This window comes from Gavialis gangeticus, unplaced genomic scaffold (assembly GCF_001723915.1).
Source record: "Gavialis gangeticus isolate Ggan-Ray unplaced genomic scaffold, GavGan_comp1, whole genome shotgun sequence".
Taxonomy (NCBI): Eukaryota; Metazoa; Chordata; order Crocodylia; family Gavialidae; genus Gavialis; species Gavialis gangeticus.
Window position 1 is genome coordinate 181885791 of NW_017729032.1, and position 26250 is coordinate 181912040.

Consider the following 26250-nt stretch of genomic DNA (forward strand, 5'->3'; position numbering starts at 1 on the left):
TCCATTAAAATCTTTCAACTAGTACTATGTTCGCCTGAATCCAAGATGACTTAGAATTTAACACAACCCCTAACAAACAGATTCTATACATGGAAAACTTTGTTCTATTTTTCATGTATAGAATCTAATTATTGGAGGGTTTACTTACATTCCCCTACCAGTGCAGCTGGAAAAACAGTGGCAGGGAGGGAGGCAGTACAGGACAGCAGCTTAGGGAGGAGGGGAGCACACAGCTATTACTGCCACCACTCCCTGGCCAGAGTGGGGCTGATATGGCAACTGTAAGTAAGTGGGAGTAAGGGGACAGGGGGCAGGGGCAGTGTGGGGAAGAGGGGTGGAGGAAGAGGGATGGAGGAAGCAGGCAGCGGAAGGCCAGAGGCAGTGGGGGATGCAGAACCAGGGTCAGAGCTGGAGCTGCAGCAGTTGCCTGTACCCTCCCTTCCCTTACTCAAATCCAAGATGAAGCCATTTTTCCCCTCCAGGGTGAATTTGAATAGATACAGTGTATATCCTACTACTGTGTATTCATTTGAATAAGAGCTAGACATATCTGTCCTTTGCATAATAATAAACCTTATGGATTGTTAGGACTACTTATGGTTTCCTTAAACAATTATAAGTAATCAAAATATGGGACACTAAATGGAAAGTACCTTTTGGTTTTCACTACAGCATTTTGTTTGATGTGAATAGTTACAGACACTGAATCGACTTGGGGACAGAAAAAAATCCATTTTCTATAATGTATTTATATAATCAAAATACAGACATTTATGGAGTTGGGTTTATTGTTGTATTTTAGAATTTGATATAGAGAAAAGATTGACATAAGTATTAACATGTTTGGCTATGTTTTTATTTGAATAAATGCAACTATGTAAAAGTCAAATCAATCTTACCAATCAATACTGGTAGGTGAGAGCATTTGCCAGAAGAGGGCAATATCTGCCCACTAGAAATATTTTATCAGAACTCCAGCTCCATGTAAAAGAGAGATACAAAATCTTTATTCTAATAGCACCTGAATACCCAGACAATCCTTAGGGATATAAAAAGAATTCAGATTGGGTTGCCCGCATTTTGTTTTATGAATATTCAACCATTTGTTTTTTGAAATCTCATTACTGTTGGATACTATATTATAACTAAAAAGCAGCAATTATAAAATACAGCTAAGATGGAAAATATCCTCACAAAAGAAACGAGCCTAGCAAATAATCCTTCCAAAGAAGGTTAAGAAATTTAGAGATAAAACTTAAATATATTAGTTATTCCTACAAATAGTCAAGGGAAAAATAAGACAAACAAAAATACCTATATAAACAACTATATTAGTCTGTTTTGCCTTACCTAAATATTTTAACATTCTGGCTCAAAACCTGAAGTCTGCTTTTTTGGAGATGAACAAAGAAAACTTTTTAATATTCTTAAATCTCCACCAATGAAACCTTGACTATGGAGTACATGAACAACTAAGATAATGAAGATTTTTAGGGAAAAGTAGTGTACTGAGAAGATTCAGCTCTGGGTTAAAAACTGCACAGTTCTACTGAATACAAAGAGGTTTGACTTTTTTATATCAGTCTGAACTTGTATCTAATACTAGTGTGTGTTTGTGTGCATGTAAAACAATTGTCGCCTGAAGTATTTTTAGTTTCTAGTGAAGCTGTAACATTGAAAAAAATAAAGTTTAAAAAATAAAAAATTTAAACATAAGCTAAATAAAGCAGAATATTAGGACTGTGATTAAACCCTTGCTTGTGGAACTACTGAGGTACTTGATTAAAAAATATATATATTTTCCAGCAAATAAACAAGGAAAGCACTGCTAAAAAAATTTCTAAGAATTTTGGAGTCAGATTTTCAAATGTTCCAATACCCACAGCTGGAAATATTATTGAAAAACTAAAAGGAAAAAAAATGTAGGGGCCTAAAAAAAGTGACCAACTTTTTAAAAAGATTAAGCATCCACTGACAGAGCTGAATACTTAAAAAATCTAAATAAGTATCTGAACGGGAGTTGTTGGCAATCTCATTCTTTCAAAAAACTTAGCTTTAGTGTACTTTTATACTTAGAAATGACACAGATTAGACTGAGATAGTGTGGTCAATAATAATAAGCCTACCCACCACTCTTCTATTGCCAATAAATCTTAAGTTGTGACAGCTCCCCCAGTGACTTTCTTAAGCAAAGGTGACCACTGGATCTTCAAAAACTGATGCATGATTGTCTATAATGCCTCAAAATACCCCTTTTTCCTAAAATGTGAAAAATGCACAATATGCTTTCACTACACATGGAAAACAAAAGAAAATTATACAGAAATGTGAAGACCTGTCAACAAACAGGTTTAAAATGTCTTTCCTTATAGTGGACTACAGATGGCAGTGTAGCTCAGATGTGACACCACATGATATCAATGCCAACTTTGAAGCAGCCTACACAACTAAGTCAATGTTGTAAAGGTATTGTCATCAGGGGAACAAACGTTGTTTTCATCCATCAAATCTGATACCACTTATCGGGAACGTCAAGATATTACTAAAAGAACTTTTGACACATTCAACCTAATAGCATTGTAAAAGATGTTATGGGCTGGAAAGAACTTTTTTTGTATAAAAAAGATATATTCATATGCCAAGAGTCTTGAATATTTTTTTCTTCTGTGTTCATGTTAAATAGAGTCAATGAACTTGGCAGGTCAAGTTCTATGGCTTATTACAGTAATATACATTTTAGTTGTCTTTAACTTTTGTTTTAATTACATTTATACCTTTGTTTAATTAAAATACATTTGTGGCAGTTTCCCATAAACTACAGATTAAACCAGTTAGTCAGATTTCTACTTGAAATATGTCCAAAACAGTTCTAACTCTAGTTCTTTGTGACTTTTAATTAAATACACAAGTGCATGACAGATCCTTTGGCACTGAAACCTGAAATTGAGAGCAACAAAGAAATCTACCCCTCAAAGCTTTCAGTGAAACACATATACTCCTACTCCATCATGCACCACATCTAAAAGTCTTTAGATCACAGAGAATGTTTGCTTTGCCCTGTATTTGTCCTTGGCTCACTCTATTGTTGTCTATATTTCATTATTATAAATTTGTGGCTTGATTTCCCTTTTATACCAGTATAAAACTACACTGAAGACAATAAAGTTAAAACTGATTTAAGAAAGAGGAGGGACAATCCCAAAATCTCTTATATATAAGGATTATGACATAAGAAAAATATTCTATATTTTTTCCAGGTTATATCTAAAGAATGTGCATGCACACACATAGGCAAAGATAAGCACATACCTGTTTGGTTTGCCTTGGATCTTAAAGTTCTGGCTGAAAGGAAAGTTAACAACATAGTATTAATTTGAGATTCAGAGAAATGATAGGTTCCTTTAGCTAACCATTTCATGTGATACTTCAAGTTGGATAGTATTTTTTTCTCCTTTGGATGGTAATAGGATGTTACGGTGCACTCTTCTATAAAATACAAAGGAGTATGCAAAAAGGGTTGACTTCTACCATCAACTGGAGAGGGTTCAGTATTTACTTATACATTGAACTGTTATTACAGATGGGTAAAATATTCTTTTAAATTGTACATCTTGTGAAATCTGATTAAAAAAAAAAATCAAGGCCTATCCTAAAATCAGCAAATACTTGAGCTGTGTTAACTTAATACATAGTGGGCATGGCTACAGAAGACGCTGACTGCGCAGCATGTCACAGCACACAGTGCTAACATGCTGCTGTGCAGTATTAGTAGCGTCACCTAAAATACATTCGCTGGGGCTACTGCACAGTAACTCTGGTTTCTGTAATTTATATAGTACTTGCTAATACTGTACAAGAACTAAATGAATGTGCAGTAGTGACTGCACAATATGGTCTTGTGTAGAAGGGCTCATAAATGTATAGCCAAGTTCTCTCTCATTTGTGTACTAATGAGGATTGGTTCCTATCCACAACAGATGCAAAAATGGTGAGTTCTTCTTTTACATTCATTTGATACTTGTGCCAACCATGATACATGAGGACCTCCATTTGTTCTCAGAACAGATACCATGACATGTTTGTTTGGAGTATGTCAGAACTTATTCAGTCTCCTTTCCAGTTCAGTATTTGGCCTCTGAGACTCACAGTTATTTGAATCGCAGTTATTTGAAGCAACTTGAGGTATTTAATTATCCAGGATGAAGTTCATAGCAGAACACAGCAGTTACATGTCAGTGACACAACTAAATCACATGGGAACCAGGGATCCGGAGGTAAAGGACTCTTCAGTAATTTTTTCCTTTAGTCCTGATCCATCCATATAACCTGCCCTGCTAAATAGTTTCTACACAGCGGGGTCCTTGTCCTTTTAGGGATATTAGGCACTGTGAGCATGACTGAGTTTGACCTTGGGGCCTACTTACACAAAATTTATGTGGCATTTAGGCACATAAGTAATAGGCCTGTGCGAATAGGGAAGTATTCAATTTGGATTCGGCCAGTTGGGAGGACAGTGATTTGATTCAGTGACCCAAACCACTGTCCCTGTTAGATTCAGCTGATTTGGAGATTTGGATCAGCTGGGGAGAGGTGCAGGAGAAGCCCCCATGGCTGCCCTGCCTGGCCCCAGCCTCCCAGCACTTAAAAAAAAAAGAAAAGAAAAAAAAAAGCCCTGTACTCGCCGGCTGCAGCAGCAGCAATCAGGGCCTCTGGGGGCTCGTTGCAGAGCCCCCACCATGCAATACAGGGCAGTGGGGATTGCCCCCCGCCCTACCTGGCACCCGCGCAGCAGCTGCCTCATGGCGCAGGTGCAGTGCGGCTTGGCAGGGTGCTGTGCGCTGTCTGGGTGGGGCTGCTAGGGCTGAGTGCTGCTGGGCTCTAGCTGACAGGTGGAGCTGCCCCAGCTCCCAGACAGTGCATGGCATCCTGGCAAGCCATGCTGCACCCGCACAATGTGACAGCTGCTGTGTAGGTGCCAAGCGGAGGGGCAATCCCTGCTGCCCCCTGCTACCCTGTGCTGCATGGGGGACTCTTCCATGAGCCCCCAGAGGCCCTGATTGCCACTACTACAGCTGGTGAAGGCGAGGCTTTTTTTTTTTTTTAAAGCACCAGGAGGCTGGAGCCAGGCAGGAGATGGGGCTGGGCAGGGCAGCCATGGGGTCTACTCCCATGGCTCCCCCCTCTGACTGTGCCTGCCTCTGCCCCGGTGGGGGGAGCTGCAGGATAAGCCTCCATGGCTGTCCTGCCCAGCCCCAGTCCCTGCTCAGCCCCAGCCTCCTGGCACTTAAAAAAATAAATAAATAAAAGCCCTGCACTCACTAGCTGTAGCAACAGTTATCAGGGCCTCTGGGGGCTCATGGCAAAGCCCCCCCACATGCAGCACAGGGCAGTGGGGAGCAGCAGGGATTCCCCCACCCTACTTGGCACCTGCATGATAGCTTTCACATTGCATGGGTGCAGCGTGGCTCAGCAGGGTGCCATGCACTGTCCCAGAGCTGGGGTGGATCCAGCAGTCACCTGGAGCCTGGCACCACTCAGCCCCAGTGGCCCCAGCTCCCAGACAACGTGCAGCACCCTGCTGAGCCACACCACACCACACCCACACCAAAGGGCAGCTGCTGGACGGGTGCCAGCAGGGGGGTGATCCCTGCTGCCCTGTGCTGCACGGGTGGGTTCTGCCACAAGCCCTCAGAGGCCCTGATCGCAGTTGTTACAGCCAGTGAGTGTGGGGCCTTTTTTTTTTTTTTTTTTAAAGTGCTGGGAGGCTGGGGCTGGGTGGGGGATGGGGCCGGGCAGTGCAGCCATGGGAGCTTGTCCCATGGCTCCCCAGCCCGGGGAGAGGCAGGCACAGCCGGAGGAGTCACAGGAAAACCTGCAGCTGCCTGTCCATCCCTACCTCTCCCCAGCTGATCCAAATATCTGAATCTCTTTGAATCTTTTCTGAATCAATTTGGAAGCTTCAGGTTCAATTTGGACCTTTTAATGGGTCTCCCGATTCAATTCGGATTCAAAGATTCAGCCCCTGAATTCGGCCGAATCTCCTCTGAATCGAATCAGCAACTGAAGCTTCACACGGTCCTAATAAGTAACAAAGAACAATCTCACCCTGCTCCACAAAATTCATTAGGTGCCTAAGTTTGTTAGTGCCTCCATTTTGCACTTCAGCATTGCTTAGGCACCAAAAACTCTGGCCTTGAGGCATGCATGTAACTCAGGATCTTCTTTCTCCTGGGGGAGTTCCATAACCAATAGGCTACAATGGCATGTTCTTTCTGGCTCCTTCCCAAGATCCTTTACTCATTTTACATTAGACAGTCATTCATTAAAAGAAAACCAAAACAAAACAGGCACAAAAACAGGCATAACCCAGGTGGTAGGGACCAAAACTACTGACTCTTTGGGGAGCTATACTGGGGCTGCCCAATGCTAGGGCTGTCCAACTGGCAGCCTGCAGGTCACATGAAATCCACGATGGGTTAAGACTCTGGAGACCAGAGTCTCCAGGCTCCCCCCTTCCTCTGTCTTTTGCTTTCTGCATTCCATGGGGGAAGGGGCAGAGCAGCACAGTGCGCAGGACTGAGGGTGAACCTGAGGCCATGCATGTGCACAATGTAGTGTGGGGAAGGCACAGGAACAGATATGGGCATGCAGTGCACTGAAGGAGGGGTGCATGGGATAGTGGTGGGAGGAACTAGCATGCAGTGCAGTGGTGCGCATGGTGCATTGGAGGGGCTGTCTATGCGATGTGTGGCCTGTGGTTCACCCTGGTACAGCCCCTGGGCATATGGCCACTGCTAATGTAGCCTGCAGGGGCTATGGACAGAAAAAAATTACACATAAACCAGTACAAGTGTTTACATCTGTAACAAAACAGAAGTTCAGTGAATATAAACCACCTTCAAAATGACAACCTCTTTTCTACCTTGAATTGCTACCACTGTAGTGTCATCTTTACTCACCTTTGACTTTGATTTCCCCTGCTTCCTCCCCCTCCTTTGCTTTACCTTTTGTTTTCCTAATTCCTACCTATTTACATTCTCACTGGCACCCTGTCACACTTTTAGCTTCTCTCATTCCTTGGAGTCTCCGAACAGCAGACACTCCCTATGCCTGAAGAAGGGTGATTGCTCCTCAAAGCTTACTAAGAATTTTTTTCCAGCTACTCAGTCAAATATAAGATATCACATCTACTCAAAGAACCTTGCCTTCAAAATGGCAGAAACTGGTTTATGATAAATCTAGATGGATGTAGTATCAGACTTGACTGATTTAGGTTAAATTGTTTTATTGAACTCCTATCCCAGATGTCCTCCAGTTAACTCACAGTCCCCCAGTATCCCAGGATACTTTGCACCCCCCACAAGCTCCCCCTCACAGGTAGGGCAGGCTAGTCTTGGCCCAAGCTGTCCAGTCCAGCTAAGCAAGAAGGCATGTTCTAGCGCCCCCTGGCCTGAGCCACTGCAGGCATGTGACTGCATTTCCGGAATTAAAAGTGAATGTGTGTTCACTTGCTTATCAGTTCAATTGATGCATCTTAGAATAACCTGCAAAGACTAAACTGATTCAGCCTCAGGCTTTTTTTGGTGTCTGTACTTAGCCTGTCCATTGAAAACCTGACCACTGTCCCTGACCTAGGCTATGTCAGGCTCTCTCTTACTCATTCTCCTGTTGACCTCCTAACTTCTACTTTTGGCTACCCAGTGGTGCAGCTGTCTCTCCCTGTATAGAGCACTTACATGCCTATACTCGGTTTAACCCCCAATCAAGGCACCCATATTTTAAACTAAAGACCAAACCACCTTCATTTCTATACCAGTAATTATATCAGGGATAGGCAACCCCTGGCATGCATGTCAATTAGTGGCATGCAGAGGCATTTTTCTTGGCACACCAGGAGGTGTGCAAGGAAATTGTTTAAAAACAATTTTTTTTAAGTTGCTGCTCTGGCCTCTGCAGAGTAGCCACAGGTCCCAGTGCCATGGCAAGCACCAGGGCAGAGTCAGGAGAACACAGGCAGGGACTCTCCGCATTCTGCTGACCCTGCTCCTTGTCCCTGGGCTGCACCTTCCAGCCCAGCACAGACCAAACCCTGGAGGGGAGCCATGGGTGGGTGAGGCCAGGGCCTGGGCAGGTGCTGTGGAGGCTTGGTGCACTGGAGGTTCTCAGACGGCTCAATCCAGGTGCTCCACACAGTGGCTGTTTCCAGAGCCCAGGGGGCTCCTGCAGCCAGGCCCTTGCACTGGGGATGGCTCTGCCCTGCTTGCACTGTACCCAGCATACAGAGAGGCTGAGCTCAGAGCTGGGAACCCCATGAGCCCAGAGCTCCCTGAGCTCAGCATCCCGCCCTGGCCAGGTAGTGTCCCCTTGCAGGTCAGGCCCCACCTTGGGTGTCACTGGGCATCCCTGCCTGCCCGCCTGCCGTGGCCCAAACCTGAAGAACCCCAGAGCAATCCCTGTTTCCCGCCTAGCCCCTGCTCTCCTTTAGATGCTGCCTTCCCAAGGGCCCTCCCAGGCCAGCCTGCCCCCAACAATTCTCCCCATGCCTGCTTCTCCCCATGCTGCCCAGTTGCTGCCTCAAGTGATGCTCACCAGGTGAGACAGGGTGTCTGTCTGCCTGAACTCTGACTGGGTCCAAAGCTTGCCCACCCACTGGGAGCCTCCAGCATAGTGGCCTTCTGCAGTGCCTGTCCAGGCCCTGGCCTTGCCCATCTGCAGCTCACCTCCAGGGGCCAGGGGCCGGCAGATGCTGTAGAGGGTCACTGTCCTAGAGGCACCCAGCTGGCTCAGCCCTGAGTGCTGCTCGCTATGGCTGTTCCTAGGGTCTGGGAGGCTTCTGCAGCTGACCCCTTGCACAAGGAGTGGCACCACCTTGCTCACACTGTGCCTGGTGCTGAAGGAAGCCAAGCTCAGAGCTGGGAACCTCCTGAGCCCAGTGTTCAGCCCTGGCCAGGCAGCATCCCCTTGTGGGCAGGGTGGCTGCCTGCAGCCCATCCCTGCGGAATGACGTGGGCCAGGCCAGGCCAGACCCCACCTTGGGTGCTGCAGGGCACCCTTACCTGCCCACTGTGGCCCAAATCTGAGGAGCCCCGGGGCAACCCCCACTTCTTGCCCAGCCCCCACCCTCCTCTGGCTGCCACTTTCCCAAGGGTCCAGTCGGGCCGACCTGCCCATGGCACCTCCCCTCCTGCCTGCTTCACCCCACACTGCCCAGACTGCCCTGGGTGCCTGGCCCCATCACTCAGCACCCCAGCACTGCCCCCGTTCCAGCCAGGCCCTCCCTCCCAGCCCTGGGCCCAGGCTCCCCCCACTCCAGGACTGTTGGGGAGACCTGAGCACCCCAGCCCTGGCAGCTGCTGCTGGGGTGTCACTGCCTCCCTCCAATGGACACTGCACTGAACCAGTGGACCCAAGCCACAGCTGGTAGTGGTGGAAGACATGGAGAGTGAGGGACACACCCTTATTTTTCCTTCCCTCCCCACCCCTCTTTCTTTCTGTCTCTCATTTTCCTTTTCTTCTCTCTTCTCTTTTTTTCCCTTTTCTCTCTTCTACTCTCTTTTTTTTCTTTTTTGTCTCCTTTTTTCTCTCCTACTTTTTCTTTGCTTTTTTCTCTTCTCTCTCTTTTTCTCTCTTCTCTTTGTCTTCTCTTTCTCTTCTCTTTTGTTTCTCTTCATACTATAAGCCCACAGAACACAGTGGAAGTCTGCTAATACCAGGTCTGGGTTTTACATTTTACGTTAATTACATTAGTTTGCATAGATATAAAATAATTCTCACCTTCTGTGCTTGTATTTTGTAATGAAGCTGCATCTGAGAAAGAAACATATATAACAATAATGGAACAAATTAAAATTACAAAATAAAAAGTTAAAGCATTATGTAAATAAAATTAAACAGGGGAAATGTTAATAAAATCCTGCTTGGAGCATTATTGGTATAGGTGACAAAAGTAATAAAAGATACTGCTGCAACAAATATATAAACAAACAGACACATAATATGAGCGCTTTAACTTTTTATGAGGTTTTGAGACTGAATTTTCAAGCACTCCACACTCACAAATGGGGACAGAACTACAAAAACTCAAGTTTAAATCAGCCATTAACAAATGAAAAAAGATGCAAATATATGCTTTGGGGTTATATGAGAAATGATGAAAAATTACATCAATACAAGCAAGAACACAGATATTCAGAGAACAGCTTTTTAATTTTTTTTTTTAAATTGGGGATTTATGCAGCAACTTATTCAAAACAGTCTTGCCCATCACAAAGTGTATTGTGTTCAGAGGGCAGTGCAAAACCATAAAACTGGAGGGGCTGCCAAAGGTCAACCAGTTGTTCCACCTGATCGGAAGCAAGTTCAAGCATACCTAAACCATCACATGCAGATGTTTTTCTAACCCAGGGATACTCAACCATGGGCAAAGTGCAGCCCACGGAGCCATGGTATCTGGCCTACAGGGGTCCTAATAGATCAGTAAATTTAGCAATAAGGGAGTGGTAGCAATTAATGCCTCCATTCTTCCCAATTACCAAATTCCCAACCCCAACTCTAAGCCCTGCATAGCTGGGTTAGGGCTAAGCCATGCCCCTGCTCCCCCCCTCAGTGATATTGGGGCCGGGTCACATACTCTTCTCCTCCCACTGCTGTCAGGGATGGACCATGCCCCTTCCTCTCCTGCTGTGGCTGGATTGGGGTTGGGCCAAACCTCCTCCTCTTCCCCTTCTCCCTCCTCCCACCTGCTCTGTGGCTGGATCAGAGCTCGTTCATACCCCTTCTCCTGCACAGGATTGGATCAAGCCCCTACCACTGCTCCCCTGTAGGGCCATGTTGGAGCTGAGTCAAGCCCCCTTTCCCCCCCATAAGGCTGGGCTGCTCAACCCCCCCCCCCGACCTCACAGCTCCCTCCACATGGCCAAATGGGGTTCAACTGTGACCCCCTACCCAGCACCAGATTAGGACTGCCAGCCAGATCCAGCCCACGGACAGATCAGGCACTACCCATCACAGGTCACAGATCAAAAAGTTGAGCATCACTGTTCTAAACTGCTCTTAAAAACCTCCAGTGACACAAATTCCATGGGCTTCTTAGGTAACCGGCTTAATTATCTTTTTCTATGAGGAAAAGCTGTCCATCATCTAACCAAAAACTCCCCTGCTGTAAAATTCTTTCTATTATTTCAGTGGATATGGTTAACTATCTTTAGGACAACCTTTTACATGTTTGAAGACTGCTATTTCTTCCTTCAGTCTTATGGTTTTATAGACTAAACAAATTCTGTTCTTTCAGGTCTTGTTTTTAAACACTTTATCATTTTTGCTGCTTTCCTTTAGATTTCCTGCCATATGTTTATATCTTTCTCAAAGTATGGGATCAAAAATAGGACACAGATCTTCAGCAGTGCCTTACCAATGCTTCTGTGTCTTACATATGACGCACCAATTAATACAACACAAAATGCCATTTGCCTTTTCTGCCATAGCATCACATTATACACTCAATCAGCTTATGGTCCCTACTCTCCAAATCCTCTCTCTACTATTACTGCCTAGCTATCAATTTTGTATTTGTTTATTTGATTTTTTTCTAAAGCTTTTATTTGAACTTTTATTTACTTAGTTGTATTTTATTGAATGAAGACTACTTAATCAGTCTATTAAGATCATTCTGAATTCTGTTCCAATCCTTGAAGACATTTGTAATGACTCATATACAAATCCAATGTGCATATTTTCTCTTTAATTATCCAAGCTGTTAATGAAAATACCATATGATATCAGACCAAGGACAAACCCCCATAGGACTCCACTCTATATATCTTCCAAGTGTGATACTGAACAAGCTGAGTTTAGTATTTTAATCAGTTGTGTATCCCCTCCATCATATTTTCACTTACATCATATTTCCCTATTTTACATGCAAGTATGTCATATGGGACTATGCTAAAAGCCTTACTAAAGATGTATCACTTCTACTGCTTTCCCTTTATTCTCTAGGTCTATTGCTCTATCAAAGTTGGAAATGATACTAGTGTAACTGTAACATGGATACTTCAACCAATACTTTCTTGTAACCTTAGTAATTTTCTAAGGCCTTATAAAAATTTATTAATTTGTACCAGTATCTTCCCAGGAATCAGGGCCAACGTTTTTGACAAATGAACCCTGTACCCTCCAAGAGTGCTGCACTGATCTCTTTCCCCTACCCCATCTTTTGATCTGGTTTCTGCTTCTTCCTCAAATCTCCCACCTGTCACACACACAGGTTGCCCATGCCACTTGTAGCACAAATGCTGCAGATTGGCCACCCTGATCTAATTGCTCTTTAATTCTTTAGTCTCCTTCTTTTCCTTCTTTAAAAAGACAAAAAATATGATTGCCATTCTTCTAGCATTTATGTCTTCAACTATATTCCATGAGTTCTCTAAGATGAGCACTTATGGTCTGAAGGTTGCTTCAATCACTTCCTTTAGTACCCTAAGTGGATTTCTTCAGTTTGGAAGACACAATGCATTAGGTAATAATTTAACAACATTTTAAGAAATCCTACACAAATGTATGTTAATATGTTAAAAAAAGTGCAAATTATTCTAAAGTGTTTGCTAACATAGTATTTGTTACCAATACATTTGATAATTGAACTAAAACTATACTTAGTTAAAACAAACAAGGAAAGACTGCTGTCCAAGACACAAACAGCCTATCTCATATTATAAACAAGGGCAAAAGAATTAGTATTTTAAATGTTCCACTATTTTGAAAATAAATATATTTGGACTACCCTCATACAATCTCTTATTTAGTACTTCCTTATTTTTTGCCCATGAGATTTTAAGAGCCACATACAGGTAATAATGATTCAATAATCAATCTTCAGTTTATTTTTAGCATCAACCCAATAATTAGGAGCAACTGAAAAGCAACCTAGTTTATTTGGTGGCAAAAAGGGGGCATCTGTTTAGCGACACACACACATACAAACACACATTTGTCTATATATTATATGTGTGTATGTGTGCATATATATGAGTGATTTTCTTCTATGGTTCCTTTAACATACGACTGAAGAAGCAATTTCTTTGTGTTTGAAATGCAGCACACCTTTTTCAATGAGATGGGAAAGTCTTCCACTTTTTTTTTTTCCAATTCCCTCCCTCCACTCTCACAAATTATTCACCTTTTATGTCAGGAATCTACTGGTCAAGCAACTCTCAGCTATCACTCCTTTCCTGCATGTAGCTCATCACTACAATGCTTGAGTGACCTCATTAGGGATAGCAGACTTTGTTTAAACCATTTACACAGCATTTTTGAGATTTACTTGAAATACCAGGGAGTAGACAGTTATCTAATAAGATATAAATCTGTGGTTTACAGGAGGTAATTTTCTTACCAGTTATGGTTACAGGCCGTGATAGAACTGATAACCCGGAATGTACAGTGTTTGCTGCAGGGAAAAAAACATGTACAGAACATTAGATAAACGTGTTTGTTAATGTTGTAACCCATTTCATTCAACAATAACTGGAATTAGTCACCAGCAGAGGGCAACACTTGCCTGTTAAAAGGACCCATGCAGAACACCTGTGATGCAAATCTCTGTTGGAATACCTACCCAGCATTTAGACCCCTAACAGACATTACACTTAAGATGTGATTAATCTGTTAATTACATCTTAAATGGTAAAATGGCCATATATTCAGGCTATTAATTGCATGACAAAATGGGAAACCAGCCACAAAATTATTCTACAAAACAGGGGTAATATTTTTGTGGCTGGTTTCCATCATGCTTTAAATTAAACATGTACCTGATGCTGGCTGCATGGTGGAATTTGGATGACAGCTCCCCTGTGTTAGCAAGCTGACAGCCATGTGGTACAGCCCTTCATGGGCTGTTTTCAAGATGCTAAGCAGAGGGGAGATCATCAGCTGAGCTGGGGTGCCAGATCACGGGGAGTGACCTGGCAGGTTGACTGCTTTGCCCTGCCGCTCCCAGAGGCTTACAGACCAATGCACTTGACACTTCGCAGCCATAGGGACTCTGGGGTCAGGGTCCCATGCACTGTGACCTTTAAAAACAGTGCATGCAGCCCAGCTGTACATGTGGTTTTCTGACATCCCTGGAACTTGGGGACCCTGGGATCAGGGAACCTGTACTGGATCCTGGGACCCAAAAAAAGAAACCACTGCATACAAGGTTTTCTGACATCCTGCTGAACAGGGTTCATCCCAGTGTGGACTGGGACTTGCAATCAGCAGATTCAGTCTCAGACCCAGGACCCCACTCAAAGCAGCTTCGGTTCAGTCCTGGGGCTGTGACTGACCATGACCTAACTGTTGGTCCAGGCCCCAGGACCACAACGTGTTGGGTTGTGGGCATCTGGATTTCAACTTGCTGATGCAGGGTGAGCCTGGATTCATAAACCAGGCAGGTAGTAATGGCATGATCAAGAGTAATGGTATGGTTGAGATTCGATCCTTAATCCCAAAACGACATGTCCAGCAAAGAACATGATAGGATTACAAGGATTAGATTCCACTGCACCATTAAATGAACATCTGTCAGGGGCCTTAAGAATATAAATGGAATTCAATCTGAGAATTTGCATATGCCCCAAAAGAATTTATTTTACATGAAAATTAGACAGATTAGCATTATGAAATGTAAAGTAAACTCAATCCAAGTAACCTCAATTCATTGTTGCTGGATCTGATATGTTGCTAAATAGTAAGTGTGAAATATGCCTAAAAGGAAAATACCTTCAGAGAATGAAGCCCTTGTTGCACATTTTATCTAGTTTCCCCAGAAACCGTTTGCTAATTTTATCTGAATTTATTTCCTATTTATACATACAAGGATTTTCTTTAAAACAAACAAAAAAACCCCAACAACGCTATGGTCACCACACATATACACACACAAAATATATTTAGCCTATATCCTGCTCACTTTATATATACAACCATACAGCAGTCTCATTTAACTTCAGTGGAGCCACTGATTAAAGTGAAATTTTAACAGGAAACACTTTCTTCAAAGAGTATTTGCAACTAATCTGGTGCCAGGGAGAAAGTACAAATGAATTATTTTAAAGTTTAACACGGCACAAATTTCACTGAAAACTGAAGGGGTGAAAACTGCCTTAGATGTCCAGTTTGTACAAGTCAACAATAAATAGGAAGATCTGCTATTTATTTACACTAAAAGATCAACAACAATAATAGTTCATTGTGCAGAAACACAGATATTCATTCAAAATTGTGTAGATGGTAGGTCAAGTTAAAGTATATGCTCACATAAAAAGTTCTAGAGTTGTTATACAGAAATGCCTGGGTTTTGATTTGTTTCATGTTGTTAATAGTGACTGCTTAGGCATTATGCCATCTATAAAACTCTTGTTAAAACCACATTAAGTTTTATGGAGGTTTCTTCAAGTAAAAACAGTATTAAGAAATATACAGAAATAACTCGGTGGAACGGGAATGGTGGGGTTCTTGCCAAGACTGCATACTGAACTGTATAAATTCATGTACATTAGATTGAACAGGTGGAACAAGAATTATTGGAGCCAATCCAGCATGAAGTTAAGTGGGGTGGAAGTGGATGTGAAAGAGAACTATGCTCCAGCACATGCGCAAGCTGGGTTATCTAACACAGGAAGTGGATTCTACCTTCTGCACAGGTTTGCTCAGCACAGGCCCTCGCATACTAATTGCTGAACTTCCCTTGCAGAGATCCTTAATTTCTACTAATGGGCATTGGAGTACTTAAGTTTCTTGAAGTATCCCTCACCTTGATGTGCTTGACATCTTGTGGGGACATGCCTCATGAACTTCACCCCTCTTTTTGCTCCCTACAAGAGTTTTGCTACCATGAAAACAAATAGGCAAAAAAGAGTATGTAGGATACGCAGGCAAATGTCCTTTTTATTTAGAAACAAAACCCACACATACTAATTCATCATATTTTCTAGGTCTAAGCACAAAACCAGGTTGTACTACACAGGGAAATAGGTGATCATCCCACTTTGACTTGGGCATGAAATCGGCACTGGGCTCTGAGAAGATAGAGATATTTACAGAAGCAAAACTTTAGCCTCAGAGAGAAACTTTCAGATAATCATTTAGGTGCCTATGGACTTTGGCTGACAATGGGCCTTGGCCAGGGGTCTCAAACTCATCCAGGCCCATGGACCAGATGAGTGATATGGTGCTGGTCCACAGACTGGATTGGGCCCATGGACCCCCTCTCCTCCCCCATACTGGATCTGGCATCTGTTCCTAGTCAGACTGTACCACACACGGCATCTACTCTGAGAATGACACCACACATGGTGCCTGCTCCAGCTGCATGCAGCACTCCACCTGGGTGAAGCAGATGCTACAGGCCTCTGGCCAGCCTGGGATTGATGCTACACGTCCCCAACCAGGCTGCGCTATACATGGCACCTATTCCAGTCAATCCCAGATCCGTGTCACATGCATCAGCCTGTGCAGCACAGTCCAGAAGTGGCTGGAGCGGGCACTGTGGACAATGCACATCCTGGGCCGTTCCCACAGGGCTGGGCTGGCATGCACTGTGGTCCATGTGAGCCTGCTTAAACCTAGAGACAGCATCAGGGGCTGCATAACAGGTCTCTGCAGACCAGATCTGGTCTTTGGGACATATGTTTCACACCCCTAAGCTAAGCATCTAAGTTCAACCTAAGGCTCACTTCAGTTGCTAAGTATTTTTTGGATCTGCCCCTTGGTACCTAGAAAGATTAAGAATATTGGCATCTCATTGTACTTCCTATTCATTGCAACTGGAGAAACTGAAACCATTTTCAGAACTCCAGAAGTCAAAATTTTTCATAACTCCACAACAAAGAGAAACCATATAAACCTCTGTTGAATGAAACAGTTCACAATAGAGTGCACAGCCACAGCACCATGTGGGCACTGCGGACCCACAGTTTATGTGAGGGCAGCATTTAGACAGGAGTCTTCCAAGAGACACCTTAAGAACTAAGTGGGGCAAGGGTCAGCAACCTATGGCCCATGGGCCAGATCCAGCCAATCAAGCAATTGCATCTGGCCCATGGCACAGTGTCATAAGACAGGTGGGCAATGGGAGCACCAGTGTCATCCCTAGAGGGGATGCCCCAGGTCCCCTCAGCTTACTCATCTTCCTTCACTACTCTGCTCCACTTTTTATATAGTGTCACCTACTGCCACCTTGCTCTACCTCTCTCTCCTGCACACCCCTTTACTGCAGCTGCCACATCTCTTGCTGCTGAATTCATCATTTGCAACAGTTGGTGGAAACGGGAATCCATAATTAGGGACAGCAGCAGGGGCAGCTATAGTAAGGGGGGCACAAAAGTGAGAGAACATCTCTTGGCACAAAGCAGGGAGGGTTGGGACAGCAAAAGGCAACTTGCATTGGCAGCTAAGGAAGTGGGCTGGAAGTACCATCCCATCTTCCAACCCAGCTTATTTCAGCAGTAAGGGTTGCTGGCTGCTGAAACAGGGAACACATTCTTCTTCGACACAGAATTTAGCTAAAGTTACAGAGTGACACCAATGGTAATTGAGACTCTACATTTTTGAGGAGGATAAAAAAGTGACAAAGTTGTTCTGATTCACTAATATATTTGAGGAAAACAAATCTAGATGAGATTCTCAGAATGTGATCAAAACTTTTTGTGCTGAAATTTTCCTACTGAAAATACTATTTAATCAAAAGTGATTTTTCAGGGGCAGGGGAATATTAATTTTGACCAAAAAACTTTACTTTTCCATTAATAAATGTAAAAATGAAAGTTTTCATTTCAAATAGACATAAAATAGTTTTGGCTTTAAGTCATATAAATGAAATGCCATTTCATTTTGAAATGTCCATTCCAGATGGCATTTTTTATTTTAGTCCAAATCTTCTCCTAAAATTATTGCAAGGAAATAGGTATCAGTACATATTGCATTAGTCACCACCCAGCACACTGCAGCAGTCATGTTCCATTTCTGTATAGTGTTATGGCACTGACATGGTAATGGATACCCCTACCATGATTGAACTGCAAAGCCCTATTCATGAACATTTTTTATAAGCTCTAACAGAGAAAGGCTGCATATCCAGTCATAGGCCAGTACAGAAAAATCAAAATGGATGAAGAGTAAAATGCTTAGATTCCAGTTTCATCTATTTTTTTTTACAGCAAAAGACAAGGTACTATAACAATGAACCAACTCCCCCATTTTTTAAAAAAAAAAAGAAGAATCCTATCATGCAAGGCTATTGATATGGTAAAAAGTAAAAGCACAATACTTAAATTCTTATGCAAACATCAATTTCTATGCACTTTTCATGCAAGTTATGTGCCTCAGGCACATATACTAGGTTTACAACAATTTCAGTTTTACATCTTAGTGCTTTCAGAAAGTTCCAAGGTCCATGCTGACTCATGCTAGAAGCAGATGTTGCCAAGTGAAACAGATCAACTGTTGTGTTCTCTCAGGGTTTGAGGAGCCTGGTCCTGCATGCCCCAAGGATTCCCACACAGGATTGGGCCCTTCAAGCCCTGAAAGTGCCTGCCTGGCCTCCCCTGCTTATTAGAGATGTGCCCCTGGGATCTCTGCAGTACATCTCTGTAAGCAGGAAACGATAGTTTCTCCCTTAGAGAGATGTGCCTCTGGGGTATCTTCTAAGCAAGGAAAGCTGAGCCAACCTCCCAAGGCTTGAGGAACCCAATCTTGTGCAGGAATTCCCAGGGTGCACAGAGTTCAGCCCCTCAAACACCTGCCAGGGTGGCTGGAGAGTGTGGGCAGTTTGAGGCTGATCACGCTCTCCCACCACAAAGCAAATAGACATCTGCCTCAATAAAACAGAACAAATTAATATTATCATCAAAATTTGTCGCTGCATGAATTTGTGGCATGAGAAGAGGCATAGACACCTGTTTGCTTGGCCTTTGTGCTGCTGTAAATGTCATGGAGGTATAAACGCAACAAAAAGTGACATCTGCTTCCACCCATAGAGGTAGCATTATAGATAAATGGTGGGTTGTCTCTGTTTGGCTCAATATATTACAGAAAAGACAGAGGGGTAACAGGGCAGCTCCATGCCCTGGGTAGCAGCAACACACAGGGCATCACTGGTAGTATTGGTAGGTGCAGCGGTAGCTATTTTTGTACTCCTTCCTCCCCAGTGACACCTAGCTGTCCTGGGGCTGCTGTCCTGGTTCCCCAACCCAATTATGCAAAAGAGAAAAACAGGTTCTTCTAGCACATACTTCTCTTCATTTGTGATCTGTTAGCTACATAAACTGGCTAAACAATTCCAACAACTTTCACAGAAATATTATTTTTCTCTCCAACTTGATATTACATGAGAGGCAAAAGTTTCTTAGGGTGATCCCTTTTATTGGACTAATTTTGTCATTGGAATAAAATTAGACATGCTTTTGACTGCATGACATTATTCATCAGGTCTCATAGCCTTTTCAGATTTGGCTGCGAGTTCAAGGAATTATTTAAACAAGACCTTGTGAATTTTCCTCTGATATAGGTTAGGGGATGAAGTGAATTAGATTAATTCATCTTTTCTGGCATACTGATTTTAACAAAGCAACTCTGATGTCACAAAAGAGGGAGGCAAAGAGCAAGATGAAATTTAAGCTTGCCTACTGGTTAAGAGGGTAAAAGTTATGTGAATCAGCAAACAGGAATGATGTGTTTCCTCATGTTTAGTTATTCTGTCAAAATAATTAACAACAACAAAACTAAACTCTGCTAAACTAAGAACAAAGGCTTTTTATATGTTTTTGAATTTCTACATTCTAGGAAAAACAGTGTTCAGAATGACTTTTCTTATCTCCAAGCTGAAAAGGGTGGGTTTGCCAATGTAATGAACCTCAAAGCACCTCTTTGCACTCCGTTTTGAAACACATTTGAAAACACAGGACTTACAATGAACTCATAATATAGCAGCTACGTTTCCATCCCCTGCTCCCAGAGTTAAGTCTCAGACTCTTACTCACAACCCTCAAGCTTTTGATAATGTTTCTAAGGCTAAGCAGGCAGGGAGATATTCAAAGAGGATACAGAGGCTCAAACGACAGTTCTGATTAGGAGCGGTCAGTCAGAACTGAAGTGTTATTTCCCTGACCAATCAAGGGCAGAAGAGATAGTCACACGCCCTTGACCCACTCTCCCATCAGCCCCATCAGCTGGAAGTTGCTTTGATTTCACAAGCCGAGAGACCTTCTCCCACCATAGCTCTAGTTCAGGGGTAGGTAACATTTTTTGGCCGGAATGCCGAAAAAACCACTATGACTACCTTGGAAGGTGCCAGAGTGCCAGAAAAATAAATAAAACTTCTGATACTACCTTGCCCCCCCCCCAAAGTCCCTGCCCCCCAGCCCAGGTGGAGGGGGCCCCCAGCTGCCAGGGCCATGGAGCCAGGGACCCAGGTCCACAGCTCCCTACCCCCAACAGTGGCTGCTGCAGCAGGAGCAGAAGCCGGCTCCCCCACTGCTGCTGCCTGCTGTGGGCTCGGGCAGGGGGTGAGGGCAGCTCCCGGCGGCAGCATGAACTCCCAGGGGGCAGAGGAGGACCTTCCCCCCCCAGATGTGTGTGAGGGGCAGGGCAGGTGTGCACTGTGGGCTCATGCTCCCTGCTGTGCTGCCTTCCCCCGCCACCTTTGCAGAGCAGTGTGAGGAACCCCGCATGGCAGTGTACAGAGGGGATGCACAGGGAAGCTGCCTGCCAACCTGGGCAGGCTGCAGCTGGGAGGCTTCAAACAGCTGCTGCCTCCCCGCCCCAGCCCCAGGCTCTGGGAAGGCAGCAGGTGCCTGGATTGCGCTTGTCAGGCCCAGGGCCAGGGCAGGAAGGCTGGCAGTGGTGTGCCAAGAAAAATGGCCTCGTGTGACATGCTTGGCATGAGTAACAGGGTTTGCTGACCCCTGCTCTAATTTATATTGTGAATTTGGCAGCAGTAATCTGGGGGGGGGGGGGGAAGGTGTTGAAAAGGAGAAGCAAAACAATGAGGAAACCAGGGTATAGTCTGTAGGAAATGACGTGAATTATGTTTATGTAAAAGAAAACAAATTTTAAACACTTGCCAGCAACTTTCATATCACTGTAAAGTAACCTAGTAGTATCTTACAATGACACTGGTTCAGTGAGGGAGGAAGTTTAAGCGACTTTAAAACCAGGCTTAACTTTTTCTGCCCAGTCTGACTGTGGATTATCTTATTTAATTTAGTCATTTTGATTTGTAAAACATCCTATGGTCTTTGTTTCCTTGCATAACTTTAATGCCCAGTATAAATGATAATTCCAAGATTTACAACTACAGAAATGATATCATTGTGACATGTACTGTAACCTAAATATGTAAACAGAAAAATTCTTCTACTGTTAAACCATTACAAATGACTTGCAAATCTCCCTTTAACAAGAAACAGAATTATTTTAGTATGTGCTTAATGTTCCACACAGGAAAACTAAAATGGGCTTTCAACATTATCTATTTTCAAATGTGCATATTTTTATCTCCTTTCTGCATTCACTGAAGCCACATGCGGTTTTATATCATCAACTGTTGCATTGCCCTGTGAGCACTTTAATAATTGTAATATCACTCACATAGGCCCTATTAGAGTTTATAATTATAGAGGAATGTTGTCACTACACAGAAGAAGTAAATCTGAAGGTGTGTCTACAAGTTCATTAATGCGCCATAGTTACAGTACATTACGTTTAGTACTTGGATAAGCAAGCACTAAATCAATGCACAGTAACTTGCAGTAGCACCGGCACATGGGTTTTTTTGGATGCTAATACGGTTTTGCCCAGCACACTATTGCACAAGTGTTATTAGGCTCCAGCACAGTTAGCGTCTCATGTAGATGCACCCTAAAATAAATTATTTGTTGAATTCTTTTTTAAGCTTCACTATTTGGGACTGTAGCAGGGCACTAGGGTGCCTGCTACTGAATAATGGTAAAAGGGGCTTAGCTGCCACGCATTAGGGCAGCAGGTGGGAGTTGCTGTAGCAACTGATTGGGTCAGCTGACCGCCAGGGGGCAGGGCCCGGCCTTTATAACCAGAGAAGGCTGAGGCCAGAGGTCAGTTCCCCTCTGGTGGCCTCAGAAGCAGGAGCTCTGCTGCAGTGAGCAGGGCAGTGTTGTTCATTGGTGTGCAGATACAGGGTGGAGAGGACCCTGGCTGGGATGAGAGAAGGTTAGCCAGGTTGGCTTAAGATTTATGTTGTAGCCGAGGGGCTTTGAGTCTCTGTTTTGGGTTGACAGTTGTAATTAAAGACCGGAGGACCGGGCGAGGCTGTAGCGGTGGAGGAGGCCTCAACAGGAGCCCCCCCAGTAAGGTGGGGGTGCTCCAAGTGCCAGGGAGGGTGCTGTAGTTGGCGTGAGAAGCGCGAGTAGGAGCCTGGTGCAGGCTATGAGAGCATGGGGAAGAGACTCCGGTGTGGGCTACACAAGCACAGGTAAGAGGCCCAGTGGGCGTGAGAAGCACGAGTAGGCCCAGTGAGGCATAGGGCCAAGAAGGTGGGTCTGGGGGGCCAGGTAAGGCTGAGGCCGCCTGAGCCCCAACTGTGAGAAGCCCGAGTCGGGCATATGACCCTAGAAGGGGTCTGGGGCCAGATAAGGCCGAGGCTGCCTGAGCCCTAAGCGTGCGAAACGCAAGGAGCGTGGGAAGCGTGAGTAGCGGCCCGAGTTGGGCGAGGATCAAGGGGCGCGGGCCCGAGTGTTGGTGGCCGCAAGATGTATGAGAGGTAGGCCCCAGTGGGGCACTGCCTGGAAGGGGGAAGCTCCGAAAGGGGGCGAGCCCAGTTAGAAGCCCGGTGAGGGCAAGGAGCGCATGAGCGCAGAGGAGCAGGCCCCGGGAAAGAGGGGGCATGTGTATTGAGGAGCAGGCCCCGGGAAAGGGGGGGCGCATGTATTGAGGGGAGCCTCTATGGAAGGAACTTTGGCAGGCAACTGGACCAGTCCTGGCATAGCAAGGCAGGCACCATGTCAGCGCAGAAAGAAAAGGCAGCCTCCCCTAAACACTTAAAAGATCAAAGACGTGGCGGGTGAGATTGGTGAGGGTGCATTTTGACACCAGCTAGACACAGTAGCCAGGGGCTAGGGGAGTTCACAGCACCCCAGGGCACTCTGCCACAGGGACATTCAGGCTAGGTACAGACATTACACTTTTACTGGTATAAGTGATTGGAAACTGGTCTATACCCATAGCTGAAGATAATTTTGGCACACACTGACTGGCTTAAAAATGGTGGAACCCAGTCTAAGATTTGCTCCTCCCCGCCAAACGGCAAATGTCTGTTCTGTTCATCAGTAGATACCCCTTCAGCCCCATGTTTTGTTTTCTTGTTTTTTTGTTTTTTTGTTTTTGTTTTTGTTTTTTTTTTTTAAAGCTACCCAAAGGAAATCCATAAAGCAAGTTGTTATCAGTTTGTGGTATTCTGTTTCCATATGGAAAATATCATGATAGTTTGAAATACAGCAGCTTAAGAAATGTTGGTTGAAGTGTACTCTCCTGGAATTTGGTGCTTCCCTGCCTGGCTCCTTGTATGTTTATTTATACCAGTGAAAAATGCAAAAGCTACTATTTTGATTGTCTGTATCAAACTGGGAAAGGATCCAGTAATCAATCTAATTAGAGGTGAGAGTCACAGCTGTAATTCAGATACAAGTTTCCTGTTTCTGAGCAACACTGAGCCAAATGGTGTGATTAGCTCTAGTATCCTGGTTACAATCCAAGAGATGGTCAGAAATTCCTTGAGACTCCAATCCTATTTACAGGCATGTAAAACACATGCTTAAGTCAAAACAAGTGATTGGTCCTATCAATATCTCCGAAAAACTTGCCTGCTTTAAGCTAAATACATGTGTAAGTATAAGTGTTTGTGGCTACTAAAATATCTGGTAGGTGCCTGAAAGGAAAACTAAACAAAATTCTTGTGAAATCCAGGAATTCTAGCAACTACAAAGATAATAAATAAAGAGCATTAAAACCAGAAGAAAGGTAAAAAGAAGAAAGGTGTGAGTTAGCTAATAATATATTATTGCTAAACATGAACTTATTAAAGGAATGAGTTGCTGTCTACTACATTGCAATTATATGATCATAGAAAATTAGGGTTGGAAAGGACATCACAAAGTCATCTAGGTCAAATCACTGCTCAAAGCAGGACCATCCCCAACTAGATCAAACCCAACCACGGCTTTGTCTATCGGGTATTAAAAACCTCCAAGGATGGCCACTCACTACCCCCATCCCTTGCTGCCAACACCACCGGCTGCATCTGTGAGTGGTTGTCAATTGCTGCTGATGCTGCCAGTGGCATCTGTGGGTGATCACTGACCGCTGGTCAGTGTTTGCCACCACCCACCCCCACCAACACCAGTGCAGCCACCTACAGGAGATCCCCACTCACTGCCACCACACCCCCACTGCCCACACCACCACCACTGCCTGCAGGCAGTTGCCATGTCCCCCCAGCCTCTGGGGGCATGCATCATTCATGCGCTCTGCATTTCTGTGAGAGGCATGGCTCTTTCCCAAGTTCTATAAAGTATCTTTATACTTGCTGTCAGATGCAAAAAGAGGTCCTTGTGGTGACTCTTTGCCAAAGATATTTCAGTCTTAGCAAAATGTATTATTGCACTAGGATGCTTACTAGTCAGTTAGGCTAGGTACAGACATTCAAAAAGCCTGAGTCTGAGTTGATTCAAGATCTGCAGATTCATCTAACCTGCATATATTGAACCAATTTGCAAGAGAATATTCACTTTTGATTCAGGAAATGCAGGCACATGCCTACAGTGGCTCAGGCTAGAAGCCAGGGGGCACTAGAGTGAGCCCTCAGCTGCAGGGAAGCTGTGCGGGGTGTGGGGGGCATGGTCAGGCCCTGGCAGGCATGAGTATGACTGGGGAGGGTTTTAAATCCCCAGCCTGGCCTTCAGAGACCCAAGCCAAGGTGTGCCTGGATGGGGAAGGGGGACAGCAGCCTCTGCCGGGCATTTCCAGCCCCCCCTCACTGCTCCAGCAGCAGGGGGTGTGGCTAGCCCCAGCAGCAATATGAAGCTAATGGAGATGGAAGGGGGTTTAATTCCCTCTTCCACCCTCTGTCCCAGTGGCATGGACCCAAGTGTGTTTCTGCATGGCTAAGGCAAAGTAGCCCCTGTCAGGCATTTACTGCCCCCCCCACTCTCCCCTGGAGCAATGGAGGGTGTGGCCAGCTCCAGCAGCAGCCTCAAGGGAATGGGGAACGGACAGGGTTTAATTCCCCCCTTCCCTGCCCTGTCCCACTGGCATGGACCCAAGCCGGGGTCTGCCTGGCTCAGTCAGAGTAGCCCATGTCAGGGTACTCCCCCTCCTCGTGGCTGCAGTGGCAGGGGCATGGTCAGTCACCAGCTTGGCATGGCCCCCTGAGGTGAAGGGAGCAGGGAGAGGGGAATAAATCCCCTCCCTGCTCCCTTCATCTCAGGGGGCCATGTAGCCTCTAGCCATGCCGCCATCCCTGCTGCTGCAGCAGCGAAGGGGTGGGGGACCCTGACACAGTCTGCTCAGTTCTGGCCAAGAAGACCCCAGCTCAGGATTGTGCCAGTGGGATGGGGAATGAGACAGGGGAATTAAGCCCCCTCTCCATCTCTGTTCACTTCACGCTGCCGCCACACCCCTGCCATTTGAGTGGCAAGCAGAGAGAAATGCCTGCCAGGGGCTGCTGTGCTCCTGCCTGGCAGACTCCAGCTGGAGTCCGTGCTGGTGGGATAGGGGAGGGAGGGGGGAAATAAACCTCTTCCCTGCCCCCTTCACCTTAGGGGGGGGGATGTCTGGCCATGCCCCTGCACCTGCTCTGGCTAGCGAGCAGAGGGATGGGGCAAGCCCTGCTCTACTGAAGTAGACAGCACACCCTAGCCCAGGGCTGCAGAGCATGCTGGGAAGCTGGGGGACTCTGATTTACTTAAACCAGGAAAGTGTCTGGGACAGAAGTTCCATAAACCAGTTTGACTTCAATCAGTTAAGTCTGATATTACATTCAACCAGGTTTATTTCAAACTGGTTTTGAGCACTTTGAAACTGGTTTAGGTGCACTGAACTTCTGTTACAGGTTTAAACCATTTAAACCAGTTTATGTGTAACTTCTGTCCCTAGCCTTACTGTTTTTGTGTTAGGAGGGTCTTTTGGAAAGAAGTTACTTTTGGCTGAGCTGGTAACATCTATTATTAAGGACAGCTG

At 44.8% G+C, this 26250-nt stretch overlaps 1 protein-coding gene across 1 annotated transcript in view; it reads right to left on the bottom strand.

Annotated features, from left to right (window-relative positions):
* ADGRG2 (adhesion G protein-coupled receptor G2) overlaps positions 1-26250 on the bottom strand; it is a 141045-nt gene that overhangs the window by 61320 nt on the left and 53475 nt on the right. The window contains exons 4-6 of the mRNA XM_019524802.1: positions 13394-13447; positions 9775-9807; positions 3310-3342 (exon numbers count right to left, since the gene is read on the bottom strand). Coding sequence (XP_019380347.1) covers positions 3310-3342; positions 9775-9807; positions 13394-13447 — 120 coding nt within the window. The remainder of the gene's footprint in view (positions 1-3309; positions 3343-9774; positions 9808-13393; positions 13448-26250) is intronic.